This window comes from Python bivittatus, unplaced genomic scaffold (assembly GCF_059951505.1).
Source record: "Python bivittatus isolate LINGU-HERP-01145 unplaced genomic scaffold, Pbiv_v1 ctg000020_np1212, whole genome shotgun sequence".
NCBI lineage: Eukaryota > Metazoa > Chordata > Lepidosauria > Squamata > Pythonidae > Python > Python bivittatus.
Window position 1 is genome coordinate 62389573 of NW_028277030.1, and position 16269 is coordinate 62405841.

The following is a 16269-nucleotide window of genomic DNA, read 5'->3' on the forward strand; positions in this document are numbered from 1 at the left end:
GAGTTTGAATCAGAAGAGGTCCTTCTGGTTGCAAATATATACAAACACAACACCTGTCTGTGACTACATAAAATACCTGCATCAAATGCTGCTTTTATGCTTCTGCTCATTTTGAAGCATCTTTTCCAAATCAAAACTGAAGTGTTGCATAGCTGTAATTGCTTGTATTATGAAAGCTACAAATGAAGCAAAGTGATAAAGGTTGATACAACCGAGGACTGATAAGAAGAAGCTCTTCAGACAGTCACTCATGCCCTGGTCACTCACGATTGGATTATTGCAATGAGCTCTACATGGGCCTGCCCTTGAAGACCACCCAGAAGCTACAGCTGGTTCAAAATATAGTGGTGCAAGCAGCAATGGGCACCTCTCAGTGTGCCCATGGGTCACCACTGCTATGTGAGCTGCATTGCCTGCCAGTTGGCTTTCGAGGGCAATTCAAGGTGCTGGCTATTTCTTATAAAGCCCTGTATAGCACAGGGCCTGGATATTTGAGAGACCGCTTATCTCCAACTGCTTCTGCCTGCCCCCACCCTCTGGAATAGCATCGCCCTAGAGATGCTGACAATGCCCTCTCTCCTGGGGTTCTGCAAAGCTTTGAAACCTGGCTTTGGTCCCAGGCCTGGGGTTGATGTTTTATTATTTGTCTAAGACCCCTGTTTTCTTTTGTTGATTTTGCTGTCTATTAGATTATTTTAGTCTGGGCTGTCTGTTGAATTTAATATTTTTAGCTGTTCTTATGTTTTCTGTAGTTTTGTATGCCACCCAGAGTCCACTGGAGTTGGGCAGCCAATAAAGGAAGGAAGGAAGGAAGGAAGGAAGGAAGGAAGGAAGGAAGGAAGGAAGGAAGGAAGGAAGGAAGGAAGGAAGGAAGGAAGGAAGGAAGGAAGGAAGGAAGGAAGGAAGGAAGACTCATGGTTGAGCTGAGTGACAAGGAGAACAGTACATTTGTGTCCAGGTACTCCTGACTGGCAGCTCTGTTCAGAATGACCTGGATCCTTTTAGGGAAGTTGAGTGAGATAAAATGGGAGGTAGGAGACAGGCTTCACTGGGGAGAGGCAAATGAACCTGTGCTCCATCTTGCTTAGCTGTGCCCCCCATTTTCCCCTGGAAGTTCCCCCACAACAATTTGAGGGTAATATCTGTTGCCACGATAATACTACCCCATCCAAAGAGAAAAAACCCATTGCAGTTTTATGGTGGTGCAGCATCATACAGCATATTTTCAGATGTAGTGATGAGCTGTGATAGCCAGTAGACTTGGTAATGATAACCTTCACTGGAACTTGGTGGAGACAGAGAGAGGGAGAGAACCATTCTCTGGCTTCTTTCATTGACTGCTGCTTTTTGCAGATTGGAATACAATTGACCCATAAGCCAGTATAGCGTTCTGGCTACTTTAAGTTTGCTTCTGCTATGCCCCCAGTTCTGTGCTATTCCCACAACATATTAAGCCAATGATAGACTTTGATAATATAAAAGAAACCCTGCTCAATCACTTTATATTTGGGATGTCAAAAGTCCATTTGACCAAGATCATTGGCACTGCTTGTTGTTCAAAACTGAAATCTTTGGCATATTCTTTCAAAAAGCAGTAGAATGTGATCTTTCTGAACTTGTGATCTAGTAATACTTATAAAATTTCCAGCTGCTATTATTATTATTATTAATAACAATAACAATAACAATAACAATAATAATAATAATAATAATAATAATAATAGGAGAGCCAGTTTGGTGTAGTGGTTAAGGCATCAGGCTAGAAACCAGGAGATTATGAGATCCAGTCCCACCTTAGGCATGAAAACCAGCTGGGTGACTTTGGGCCAGTCACTCTCTCTCAGCCCATGATGTCAGGCTCAGGTGACAAGCCAGTCAGTCAATTTCCTGTCACAACATCTGGTTGATCTGGAAAAAAAAAAAGGACCCTGCATCTGCTGGAAAAATGCTAGGAAGAAGAAGAATATCATTATTATAAATAGAACATCTGCAAATTATGTACCTAAAAAGATCTGTTCAACTGTTTAAAATAGCAAGCAATATCAAAGATGAATATTGAAGAAATATTAATATCTTTTTTATTATTGTTATCATATACAGATGCGGCCAAAAGTATTGGTACCCCTCCACTTTTTCCCGAAGAAATCCAATTTGCTTTGAAATGTTGCAACTGACACAAATAGATGGCATGCACAATTCTTTATTCCATAGTACATGGAGCACATATTTTATTTTTGATGTATAACATATTCTTGTGTCAGTTGCAACTTATTTCATGGCAAATTGGGATTCTTTGAGAAAAAGTGGAGGGGTACCAATACTTTTGGCCTCATCTGTATAACCCACTGAATAATTCACCTTTTGGGGGAGGAAATGATTTTTTTCCAAACTGACATCAGCAATACAAAAGGCTATTGATACGGCTTTTTAAAATCATATTTCACATATAAACGCTATGCAGGTTGACATAGCCTGACTATATAGACTATCTGGCTGCAGTCTGTCACTCAGAACTGGTAAATAATTTAGAAACTGGGGATTCAGATACTTTTTCCTACCAAAGTGCTGGGTAGAGAAAATCTTTCTGTGTTTCTTTACAGAGATTCTGTAGTTCATTTGTTCAGTCTAATACATGTCAAAGTTGTTCTTGAAGAGTAGAAATGTCTAGAAACTATGTGTATGTTTGAGAACCTATGTATGTAAAGGGGGAAAAGGGTTATCTTTGCATCTTATTTGGTTTTTGATTGCCAGAATTTCCTTGTGAAATACCATTATGAAGAAAATATTTTCACCTGATTCTAAAAACAGTGTTTATTTTTAGTGCTCTTTTCAAGCACAGTTAAGACTCTGGGAAATGGTTCTGACTGCATCTTATGTTCTGTACTGTGAATGTATTATTCAGGCTAATTCTTAGACATCTTTTTTTAGACTGTTTCTTTGTTTCACTGTAATTCACTGGTCAATAATGTAATTGGTTCATGCTGTAGAAGAAGAGAGTCAAGAATTGCAGGAGTCATTTAAGATTAGAAAGACTCTTAAACAGTTATTCTATTTGCTAAGTAGGTGGGCAAGCATTGCTGGACAGCAGATAGCATTACACAAGGCAAAGAACGTGTGGCAGAGAAAGTCTAAAATTAAGAGTTTATTCTTGAGGCTGAACCTGCATTCTGCATGAAAGAAAAATAAAGATAAGCTTTATGTTGGAAATAACATGGTAATAGGGAAGCCCAAGTTACTACTATCTACAGTGCTTGTAGTGTGCTTTCCTCTGTGATTCCAAGGTAGTGGAGGGAGAGGGAAGTACCTGAAGTGTACAGGTCAGAGTCATAAGAGAAGGAAACTGAACTGAGGGAGGAAAGAAATGACAAAAGCCCCAAGAATATATGTCTTACCAATAAGAGACACGCTACTTAGAGACATGCAAAGGTAAGTCTTTTCGATAAGGGGAGGAGATAAATAGGCAGAGTCCCTCTGCCTATTTCTCTACATCTATTGCCCCTATTGCCAGTGCATGCAAAATGAATTGCAAGAGTCAATATTAGCTGATATAAACAGCTTAGTACTTGGTTGAGAGACCACCAGGATGTACCAAGTCAGTAACTTAGAATAGTAAGTAAAAAAAAAAAAAAAAAGGTCTCAGAAGAAGGCAGTGACAAATTACTTCTGTGTTGCTGACAACAAACTACATAGGCACTCCTGTGTAGCCACCAGGAACCAAATTAAACTCAAAGTCCATATACTCCATGTAGTCACTAGGAATCAAGCTCTCTCATTTGATGGTTGGATATTAGATTGTTGACCAGAATTTCTTCCCCCAAAGTGCCTTACATGCTTTTGGGCTGCTAATCTCCCACCAGTATACTGGATTGTGTGTAATAGCAGCTGCTTTCCCATTGTTTAGAAGAACATTACTTTGCTTGTAGTCAGCAGCAGTGGCTGGAAACAGTCATTGCAATTACTCAACAACAGATAAATTTGGTTTCAGTAAATAAGTATATAACATAAGTGAGTTATGAGCCACCAAACTGAGTTTTGTCAAGAAAGCAAAACTAAAGGGCCAGCCACACCATACCATCAATCATCCTCCTGCTTAGTTTCCTATATGTAATTCATTCCCTAGAGGTCGGTGAATTAGCTGGGACATGATCTTTTTGTATTTAATTAATTAATGTAAGTATTGTATCCAAAATTATCTATTGGTTCATGATCTTGAAAGAAAATTTTATGCATATGCATGATTTTGCTCTTCTCATAACACTTGGGCTGCAGGAATATGTATTTACTTTGAGACCACTCTTAGAGCTGTTCTCAAGGGACTCCGCTAGATTCATTTCAGGGTATATGGTGGGGGTTCCCATAAAAGGTGCTTATAAGGTAGAAACAAAAACCAGTTTTAGGCCAAGGGCTATACTTGATCTTAGAATTTTGCATTGGGGGCTATCCTCTCCAAGTGGCCTGGGACAGGAAGAACATACATTTAATAAAATAAAATAAAAATAAAATATAATTAAAATTATATTAAGTGTTGTTAATGTGATTATTTCCCATATATTAAATACTCTACTCCCATTGTCACATAAACTTTAGTACAGTTCAGTGACCACTGGTCCTCTGGGAAGAGGGCTTTGGTGGAATTTACAAACCATAAGAGCCTCAGGTTGTACCACCCACCACTGCCAGAAGAGCTTTAGGAGTGAGACTTTAAGGCGCCAGCGAGGCTCAGAGGCTGGCATGTGTCACCTCAAGTGGCAAAATGACAAATTAAGGAGGGAATTCAATTTGACAAGTAATTTTAAAAAACGAAGAAAATAATAAGAACTGATCCATCTCTGTTCACCCAGGTCATTATTTTTCATCCAGGCTATGAGCTATACTGTATAGCAATAACACCGTGGTTCCCACAGGACCAGACTCCTAAAATTCTGTTCAGCAGTTTCTTCAGGCATGACAACAACCGCATAAGCAGCCAACAGTGTGTGATTCTGTATGAAAGGTTCCTATCTGAATCCTTATTTCTGCACTCAGAACAATAATTTATTGGCCTAATGTTGGCCCCTAGTTTGGAAAACCTGATCACTGTGTGTGACTTCTGTTTGTTTTAGTTACATAGTTTTCCTGTATCTGAATTTTATGAAACAGCTTTCCCTCAGGAAAAATATAATTGTGCAGTAGGCTTTCAATGTCATGTTTTCTCCCTTGGCCTATTTCTGGTTTTAATAATTGAAAACTACTGTTCACTATTTACATAAATCCCTCTCTCTTGGTCCTGCTTTCTCTAACCTTTCCCCTTTGGAGAATTTCAGGAATTCTGTGACTTTCCTCTGGGAGACCCTAGACTGTTTCATCTAAGACCTAAGTTGAAATGATTGATAATTTTGAAAGGGGTGGGTGGGTGCAAGACTGTGTTTAAACACTTTTTTGTTTTACTTTCATGCAAGGTGTGCCATTTTCAAGCCTTTTAAAATGGGCATGTATTTGGGAAAATATATGCTTCTATTTAACATTCAGCTTTTTCAGGGGCCGGCTATAAATCTCAGCAGGCCAAATGGAAGGATTCTTTTGACTGAATGGGAAAAAACATGCATGCCCTAAAGGCCAGATATTTCAAATATACTTCCAGAATTCTACTCTGCTGTGTATGTATGTTTTTTTTCCCCCTGCTTCTCTTAATGAAGACGTGTCACAACCAGAGTCTTTATAAATCACCCTTGCAGACACCTCCCACATTCCAAATCCTTTACTCTACAGCTGTGAACCTTAGCCAATCGAACATTCACAGTCTTGGCAGAGGTTCACATAATCGCTGTCTCTCTTCCTTTCTTCCTGCTTTCATGCAAGCACAGTAAGAAATGTTTTACATTAGACATTCTTAATTATTTTGATGGCTGAAAAGTTTTTTTTTACAGCCTAGAATTTAGTTATGCCTAATTAGACTGTCACATATATTAGAACATCCTTTGTTATAACTCCAAAAGTGCATCAGAGATCCTAAAGATGACAGTGCTATTCCTGTAGTAAAACAAACAAACAAAAGACTGTTGGCCAAGTTATGTTCATGCAAGAGGCTACCAGCATGGTAACTATTCAGTAGGATTAGAATAATGTAGTTGAAGAAATTAAATATAATCACTAGATGAAGAAAAGCAGATGCAATTGATAATGTTATATTACGTTTGCAAAAATTATGTGCAACTTTTAAAATAATCCATTAAGATCGTTTTCTCACTTCCTGGCCTACAGTGTTGATAAGGTTACTTCAACTAATTTATCAGCCAGTCACAGAGTTGGAAGGGGCCATTTAGACCACTGAGTTTAATCCACCATTCGGGGCAGGAATCCAGGTTAAAGCATCCCATGAGTCCACCAGTTTGGTTCCATCATCATGCTACTCATACCAGTTAGGAAGTTTTATTTTTCCTAACATTTGGTAAGAACCACCTTCCTTTAATTTAAATATTATTAGTCTGCATTTTGAAATGAAAAAGAAGAAATCTTCTATGTGATATCTGTTCAGGTCTTTGAAAAGCCCTCCTCAATAATCTTTTCTCAAGGTTAAACATATCCATCTCCTTCAGTCTCTCTTCATTAGATTTAGTTTCTAGCTCCAGATCATTTTCATTGCCTTTCTCTGAACATCTTCCAATTTCTCTGAATTCTTAAAGTTTGATGTCCAGATCTGGACTAGTATTTGAAATAGGCATCTGACCAAAGCATAATATAATGGAATTTTTACTTTCAGTGATTTGGAAATTAAACTGCTGTTGATTCCAGAAAAATTGCACTTGCTTTTTTTGCACTTATGTCACAGTGTAGTCAATCTCTTATTTTGCAATCAATTACTGTTCCAATACATTTTTCATAGTACCATGACCAAGAAAGATATTACCTATGCTATACTTGTACATTTGTTTTTTGTTTGTTTTCTAAGTGAAAAGTTTATACTTCTGTTAAATTTCACTCTATTAGTTTCAATCCTTTTCTTTAACCTATAAAGATCATTCTGATTTTTCTCTGTGTACTAGGGAACCAGATACTATACTCAATTTGGTGTCGTATACAGGTTGGATAAGTTTCCCTCTACTTTTTCATTCAAGACATTAATAAATGTATTGAAGAGTAAATAAGCAACTGCTCCACCTGACAACCTGTTTGATGCCTTTCCCAAATGTGATGAGGAATGACTGATAAGCGCTTTTTGAGTACAGTTTTTGAGCCAGCTATATAACCCCTTCATTGTCATGTCATCCAACTCGCATATACCTAACTTGTTAATCAGCATGGGAAATCATCCCATAAGGTCTGTGTTATATCTGTTAAATCATATTAATCTTTTCATACTGAAAGCTCAGACACATTTTGTTTGTTTTCCATGCTCTAAATATTAGTGTTTAGAAAATGAAGGTCATGAATTTTATGAACTAATGTTCTTTTGGATTTTGAGCTAGTTTTCTTTCTGATTTTTCATTGAGAAGTTTAAAATGCTTCATTTCAGCAATACTACTTTCTATAATGTGTAAGTTTTTATCTGGAGTTATTTTAGAGTTTTCATTTGCACTCACCAAAAAATTCAGTTTACAGCCTCCCTTATCAAGCTTGCCATTGTGATTGTCCACAACTGGGGTGAGTGACAAAAGATGAGTGATGATGTTATCACACAAATGCTGCAGATATGGGGATGCAAGTCCTGAATCTTGATAATATCACTATGGTTTGTTGCAGATACTACAGCTTGTCATGTTTTGACCACATTTTTACTCTTCTCATTCCAGTAGACCTTTCTGTAGATAATTTAGAGCATAGTTTCACAACTCAAGACTCTTACTATTTGCATAACCAGTCATTATTTTGATGTATTCTTTCCCTTCCCAGTCCTCTTCTATATCAAGATCTTCTTCCTAACACCAGAATTACCAACTCATGATTTCTTTTTGGGCTTGTTGTTGTGTGAAGTGTGCACTTTATGATTAGTTTCTTTAATGTATGGATAGTAGTGGGTTTTCTTCTCTGACGGTCAAGTAAATGCTAATTTTTACAGAAATGCTTTGGGAACACTTGGCTTATGGTTGGTTGCACACTCAGCCAGTTGTCCATCCCAAGGATCTGGGATAGACAGATGTTGTTGTTTGATGGTGTTAAAGGTATCATAGCAGGATATAAGCTGTTCCAAGTAAAGCTGCCTTTTGCAATTGACTGATGGTGATTTTGTCAATGCCGATGGTGTTCAAGTGGTGCTCCAGATGTTTTGGGATTGTACCCAAGGTGCCTATTACTACTGGTACTATCTTTGCTTTCTTTTGACATAGTTGTTCTACTTCTGTTTGCAGGTCTTTTTATTTTGTGATTTTCTCCAGTTCTTTCTCTTCTATTTTGCTGTCTCCAGGTATTGTAATGTCCACTATCCAGACTTTTTTATCTTTTTTATTGACAGTTGTTAAGTCTGGGGTGTTGTGTGGCAGATACTTGCCTGTTTGAATTCTAAAGTCCCAGAGCACTTTAGCTTCTTCATTTTACATTACTTTGTTGTTTTGTGGTCCCACCAGTTCTTGCTTGCAGGCAATTGGTGTTTCTTGAAGATATTCCAGTGCACCATTGTTGCTACTTTGTCATGCTGTTGTTTGTAGTCAGTCTGTGTGATCTTCTTGCAGCAGCTAACTAGGTAGTCCACTGTTTCTTCAGCTTCTTTGCAGGGGAGGCATTTGCTGTCTGTTGCTGTCTTCTCAATTCTGGCTTTATATGCATTTGTTCTTAAGGCTTGGTCTTGTGCAACGAGAATTAGCCCCTCTGTCTCTTTCTTCAACTTTCCTGCTCTTAGCCATTGCCAGGTCTTGTTATCTGCTTTGCTTGATAGTTTTGTTGTGTACTGGCCATGTAATACTTTGCCTTGCCATGTCTCTTTTCTCTTCGTCATTTGGTCTTTCTTATAGGCCAGTTTGGTCTCTTCAGTATTCAGTAAGCCTTCATGGTGTACTAGCTTCAGTGCCTCTTCTTCACTGTCCTTTAGGTATTCTTCCAATGCTCCCCTTTTTAATATTATTACTATTATTACAACTGCTACTATTGTTAGGGTTATTATCACTACTACAGCAGATGCCTAGCACACTTGTGCTATTTCTTCCCAATATTGTAAAATTCTAATGGGATATAAATGCCTAAAAGCTATATACATTTGAGGTTCAGCAATAGCATTTGAAAACAAAAAGTGGTATATAGGATTTTATTTAATGATACTGTGTGCTATATGTGTTATAATGCATCTAATTTTTGTGGGAGCAACTTGTAGAGGTATCGTTTGTATTTAAAACCTCAATTTCCCCACATACCCTTCCAGTGCTTTGACAAAGGTGTCAGCCATTATTCCATTGACTTGACATTAATCACTTTTTCATTTTTCTTTTGCCATCTAGGCTCCTTCAAAAATGATTTGGCTGCCTTCAAGACCTGGAGCTCTAATGCCACAATGAGGACTCACACACGGGGGGCTCCCAGTGTGTTTTTCATACATGTGGTTTGCTTTGCACTAATCTGCAGCACTGACAACAACCCAAGCACTGTGGTTCCATTTGTCAATGCCAACTACGACAACTACCCAATGCTGTACTTCTCTAGACGAGAGATACAGGATCTCCGATATAAGGCAGCCACTACACATCAACACATTGCAACTCGGTTGGTTGAAGCTGTGCAAATCATGCTGTCAAACTCTTTGGAGTATCTTCCTCCTTGGGACCCCAAAGACTTCAGTGCTCGATGGAATGAAATCTATGGCAATAATCTGGGTGCTCTGGCCATGTTCTGCATACTTTATCCAGACAACATGGAAGCCATCAACATGGCCAAAGACTACATGGAAAGAATGGCGGCTCAGCCTAGTTGGTAGATTTTTGTCTTGTTTTTATTGTGAAACATAGCTGTACATATTTGGTATATAAAGAGTAAAGGAGTATAGAAAGCTTTGGTTTCTTTTCATAACTGTGTTTTTAGTTTTTCTAAAACTGTGTTTTAGAACGCCTATTTTTAAAGCTTATACCTAAAACAAGCATGATTTATTCTAATATATGTATCATATAACTTGGCATTTGAACAAGCACTCTGAATGTAGAGACTTCAGTTTTGGAGGTCCAAAACAGAGCATTGGCTTTTCTCCAGTTTGGGAAGATGCTTCTAATCCTAGGTCAGGCTCCCACACCAGTTTTCTGCTAAAAGTGACCACATTGTCCACTATCTGATTGCTATTTGATTCTTCTCAGCCACAAATAGCAGCCAGGTAGGCTGCTCAACCAATGCATATATAATTCAATATGGGTTTCAGCTTTATCCTAGAGAAAGGATATAATTGAGTTAAATGAACCATAGAAACTTGCTCATATTTTAGAATATTACTTGGAAACCTGCACTTAATTGAATAAAAATATAATCATTTTTACATGATCAACTGTTCATATTTTTAAAAGAAAACTTTAATATATAATTGTAATACAGAATACAAAGTTGTTTATTTTAACAACAGTTTAAAGTTCTGACATAAGTGTGTGATTTAAACTTCAAACATAATCTTTAACTTCCGTAAATACCTGTTTGAATATAATGAACATTGTTGCTGCACAATGAAAAGGCCAGAGAATATGAACACCATTTATTTCAGTTGTCAAAAATAGTGTGTGTGGGAGAAAACACAATAATTCATGTCATTTCTAGAGTAGCAAATGCTACATAGTTTTAACATAACAATAAAGTAATTATTGTTAAGATGGTAATACAGGAGCTGTAGAGTTAAAAAGAAAAAGGGGAGTAATTTAGAATGTTGAATATTTGCTCCAGAGTTTACTCACTTTTAAAGTTGACTGGCAGAAATAATATATAAAGCTATTTCAATTTGTCATGAAGCTTTTAAATTCCTTAATGCATTTGCAATTTTATATCTGTAATATAAAAATAATTCTTATTTGCAAGTTGCAAAGTCTGCATAATAGCAGTTTTATAACAAGTGGAAGTCCTAAGAAATAATAGGACTGGCACTGGAGTAGAGAGAGAAAGAAATTAGCTCACTATCATGTTCAAGAGCAAAGTTTACTGTGAGATGAGATTTGCAGATAGAATCTAAATACTTATCGTTATCTGTGATTCCTACTTTTTCTCAAAAACTTGCCTATAATAAAATAATCTCCTGTTCCAGTATTCAACCTTTAGGCAACCTGAACAGTGCTATTGTAAGGTTTGAAAGGCATCTTTGTTTTCCTTTACTTTATCAAGACTGAATAATTTTGATTAAGCATCTGGATATTTTAAATGATGCTGCTTCCGGCTCTTGGAATAGATTGAAATCTTAGTTTGTGCTTAGATATCTTGTATTTAAAATTTATCTTGTTCATTACTTATTTTTCCTCTAAATGCTTCTCTGTAGTCTCTTTTGAAGCAGACACAATGCTATTAATTTCATTTTCACTTAAGATAACTTTTACTATTCTACATTGTCAGTTAAGTTTACTGTAGTATATTTCCCTGATCAGAAACTACAGTTCTCAGGAAAACATGCTCCATACTGGATAATAATAACTATCATCATAAATAGTTCCAGGCAGTTTATAAATTACAGTAAAAGACAGATTATAAATTGCTGTTAAAATTATAGTAAAAAGACAATGGGAGGAGGAAAAGGGGAAATACAGCAAGAGATGAAAGCAGTCACATTTATTCAGGTTGCAATCCTAGATATTATTTATGGAACAGTAAGTCCAATTCATCGTAGTGTGGTTTTCTACTGGCTCTGGAGTCCCCACTACAGCATAAGTGATACTGGCGTGTCTATGGATGCTTCTCCTTTCCCCGACTTGAAAAGAAAAGATCTTCAAGATTTTGTTTTTAATTAAATGAGAAGCTGGTATGCTGCAAAGTAGAATATCAGTATTATATTTATTTTCAATAATTCTTTGCCCATGTATGTTGTGTATAGAAATTCATAGAAAACAAAAGTGATGTATTTTTTATATGGAATCATGCATGCCTCCCTATAAATAAGTGAAAGATAAACTTGGAATGGGAAGGAGTGTCCTGGAGGCAACAGTTTTGTGAATGGTCAGGCCTTCTTGTGTGGAGACACCCAGGCCACGCTGTCAAAATTTCAGTTGTGCCCTGACAAAGACATTGGGGCCTCTGATTTGGGTCAGTCAGCATATGTTTGCATTGTGAAGCTTTGTTTCAGTTGTTATGACATTAAGGTTAGAATAAGCCAAAGGATTTCACAGAAAATATGGATTTTAAACTGACAATTCAAAAATTGGGGTGGGGGGGAGTAAAAGAGAATGCACTAAATCAGCTACAAAATGTTTCAAAAATAAAATGCAAACTTTTTCTGGACTGCTACCATTTTGCAGACCAAACATTCCCTGCGTGCCATGAGCTAACCTGATGAGGCTGAACAGCTGTCTTATTTTTAAAAAGAATATACACATTATGAAATTCAATAAATTCATCTTTTTTTTAAAAAAGTAGTTCTGTTTCTCAAATCTGGAGTTCAGCTTGTATGTAGTTTTCCTAAACTTCATACAAACATCTCTACACTGAAAGCAAAGATTAATCACTCATATAAACTTTGCTTTCAGGTAACTCCCTAACAGGAAAAAAAGTAGCAATATTTGCCATATATATTTAAATCTCTTGGAAAACAGAATAATAGCAGGAAAAACAATCACTTCATGCTTTATTTGGCATTTATATTTGCCACAATGATATCCAGTGTTATCAGTATTCCTTTCATTTAATATATAAAGAAAGGAATTCTTAAACAAGCAATAAAAGTGTGCCAATAACCAGTTGGAGCTCCCTAATGTGTTCCAATTGATATTTTATCTGTCATGTTATTTTACTTATAGAATAAATACAATAAAATAAATAACATTGTAAGTGTCAGAAAGGAAGGTAGCCTAAAATGGTTGCTGAGAAGAATTAAAACTTTATTGGTATGATCAGGTAAATAGCTGCCTTAATTCTGGACACTCTGGCTGGGTTCACCAATTATGCTAAGCCCTTTGCTTTTTGCTTATTATGTATGTTTATTTATTGAATTTCTAGACTGCCCAACTCCAGAATGACTCTAGGCAGCTTCACAAAATTAAAAAGTAAGAGGAAACATTATGTCAGGAAAAAAATGTAGTCAAGAAAACAGTTAAAAAAAAAAAAACCCTCTCTCACATCAGCCCCAACCTAAAGGAGGCCCACCGAACACTCTAAACCAAGGCTTGCAAGGCTATGCTTTTAGGGCTTACTCAAAGGCAGGTTGATAGGAGCCATACAAATCTCTGGGAGAATGCTGCTCCAAAGGACGTGGGCTGCAACAGAGAAGGCCTGCTTCCTGTGTCCCTCTAGATGACATTTCTTGATTGATGAGACCCAAAATGAACTAACTGTGTCTGATCTCACAGGATGGACAGAGAGTATGGGGACACATGGTCCCTCAGATCACTAGGCCCTATGCCATGTAAGGTTTTATAGGTAATAACTAACATCTCAAATTGTACCCAGACGGTTTCTAGTCACCAGTGCAGCTCAAAAAGCAGAAGTGTTATGAGGATATACCAAGGCTTCCCCACCACTGCTTATGCTGCTGCATTCTGGACTAGCTGTAGCATCTGAGTGGTCTTCAGGGGTAACCCATATAGATTTCGTTGCAGTATTCCACCCACAAGGTGACCAAGGCATAAATGACTGTAAGGAGGGCCTTTCAATCCATGGATGGGCGCGACTGGCACACAAGTTGGACCTGTTTAAAGGACTCCCTGGGCAGAACTGCCATCTGCTTCTGAGCAGGAACTCAGAGTCCAGGAAGACCCCCAGGCTGTGTACCAGGCACTTAGAAATTATCTGAATCAATCCAATCAGATTTATTAAACAAATAATAGTTTTTAAAAAACCCACAACTTAGTGTAATATTTGAACCCAGCCATTGTTTTTTGTACACCTAATCAATTAACTTTTACAGGCACTATCTTCACAACTTTACTTTTTTTCAATTCATCCCCTTTTATGGTGTTACCTATTTTATTTGGCTTGCTGGTCGATGACCGCAATAAAGAGACTTGAGTATTTTATTTAGGTACCTTATTACCAGAGCTCTGGATGATATAATACTTAAAATTAAAGTATTTAATATATAACAATATAAATATAATATAGTACTAATTTAAGTACAGTACTACAGTTCATAGCTCCATTGGCCCATGACACCTTTAAGACTAAGGCTTCGGTGAATTTGAGTGTTTCATCAGATGAAGTATACTTTTTAAGGCACTATGAAATCTTTTGTGCTTTTTTCTCTGCAAGGGACTAACATGATTACTCAGCTGTAAATTATTGTACATATTGATATGACAGGCATGTCATGATGCCCAGGACAGTAATATAAATGTGATTATATTATAATTTTGGGTTAAAAATGCATACTTTTGAATTAATACACTATGGATTATGTTCTAAATAAAAATAATTTTATTTAGATAAAAACCCCACAAATGCCTGGCATATGCTAAAATATGTCTTACTTCAGGCTGCCGGCAGCTAGTTTTATATCAATATGTTTCAGGTAAAGATAGTCTTGGATCCAGGCCATGAGGGGCTACAGTGAGCGTTTAATAAATTGAACACCTGGCCAACAGATTTCTAAAATCTTAGCTTGCCAAAATAATTCACCAGACATTAAGAATTTGTAGATTAAAAAAAATAAAAAATATGCTGCTCTAAACCTGATTGTTACACTGTCTAGTGAAGATTGGGGCTATGCAGGCCCCAATCCTGTGAAAGTGTTTGTTCTACATCCCCATGCAAGTTCAGTCCACGTGAGAAGCCCACCAAGCTTTGAGAGGAGACTGTGCTGCAATGTTACAAGCACCAGTTTTGAAGAGATGCTCCAGTTGCTTGGAAAAACCGCCTCTCCAAATAATTGCTGAACCCTATTGGAAATCATCAGGAAATGTTTTCACCCAAATATGAAGAAATCTATTGTTTTTAATGTGCAAAAGATAAACTAAATTTGGTGTTCCTACTTTTGAGTCGTCAGTACTTCAATACTTTTTGTTAGAATGCAAACTATTTTCCTAGTTCATAGTATTATCTACCACCTTTGAGTTAAATGTAGAGAAAAATCATGATACTTTCCTGGGGCTATATGACACCAAAATATAAGTGTTGGATTATTTATTATAGCTTTTCCTCTTGCCAAAAATTCCTTAGTGGAATAGTTCATAATGAAATTCAGTTCATGATAACCACTTTCAGTTAGCTGCCTTGAGAAGAGAATAAAAGAGCAAAATCATTCTCATATATGTTGTACAGGTAGCCTCCCAGATCAGCCTTCCCCAGTCTGGATAACCTTTAATGACTGCAATTGTTATAATTCCCCAGCCAGATAACTATTCCTGGGAACTCTGGGAGATGACAGTTTAAAAGCAATTTTTAAAAATAATTATTTTATTTATTTGAATTTCTTAGCTGCCCAATTCCAATGGATTCTAATTATGTCCAAGTATATTTTATTGCACTTTTTATAGCCCCAGTAGGTTTTACAGGCTAGAGGTTAAAATAGGACTTGATTTCTAAGTAATTAAATGATGCAAGGAAATGCCATTTTTATCCTTATGTTATCTTGGCTTCAGAGGGTACAACTGCAGTGTCAGGAAAACAAAATACAATGGAGGTTGAATAAAAATTGCTTCTCTAATAAACTAACTAAGGTTTCCAAGCCTTGTGATCTTGGAGAGACTAAAAAGTTCCTGGATGTGTGAATGCCTGTTTGTGGAAGTGAGTTTTGTGTCTCAAGTTACCTTATCCAAAAACAATCAGTGATCAGTGATGAAAGTGATAGGTTTTGGGGGTAAATGTTGGCAGACCGGTCTCTAGAACCAGACTTCTTAGAAACCAGTAACATTTTTACTGCTCTCTTGTAAAACTGATGGTGTGGAAACAAAGCAAGACCATGGGTCACACTATAGGCTGAAGAAAAAAACATAGCTAAAAAGAATTTTGGTAACAATATTAGATAATAGAATATTAACTGAAGTCGTGTTATATAGATAAGAAAGTGAACATGTAATCTCTGTTTCAGTTCACATCATGTGAACTCTCTGCCAAAGACTGAATGCTAGCCTTCAGTTGTTTGGGGTCACATGATGGAGGAGATGTGATGTCAGATACTTGTATTAAAGGGAAAACACATTGATCTTTAACTTAAGCAAAACTCTTGTGTTTGTCTCTTGCTTCTCTGGACTGAACTCAATAATA

The 16269-nt window shown here is 36.9% G+C and overlaps 1 protein-coding gene across 2 annotated transcripts in view; it reads left to right on the plus strand.

The window, feature by feature from the left end:
* The window catches only part of DSE (dermatan sulfate epimerase), a 44250-nt gene that overhangs the window by 8664 nt on the left and 19317 nt on the right, over positions 1-16269 (plus strand). Inside the window, exon 3 of one of the 2 annotated variants that reach the window (XM_007429054.3) lies at positions 9405-9873. In XM_007429054.3, coding sequence (XP_007429116.2) covers positions 9458-9873 — 416 coding nt within the window. In that variant the 5' untranslated portion in view covers positions 9405-9457. Of the gene's footprint in view, positions 1-9404; positions 9874-16269 lie in introns of those variants that run through there. The other variant, XM_025167183.2, reaches the window with a different exon arrangement.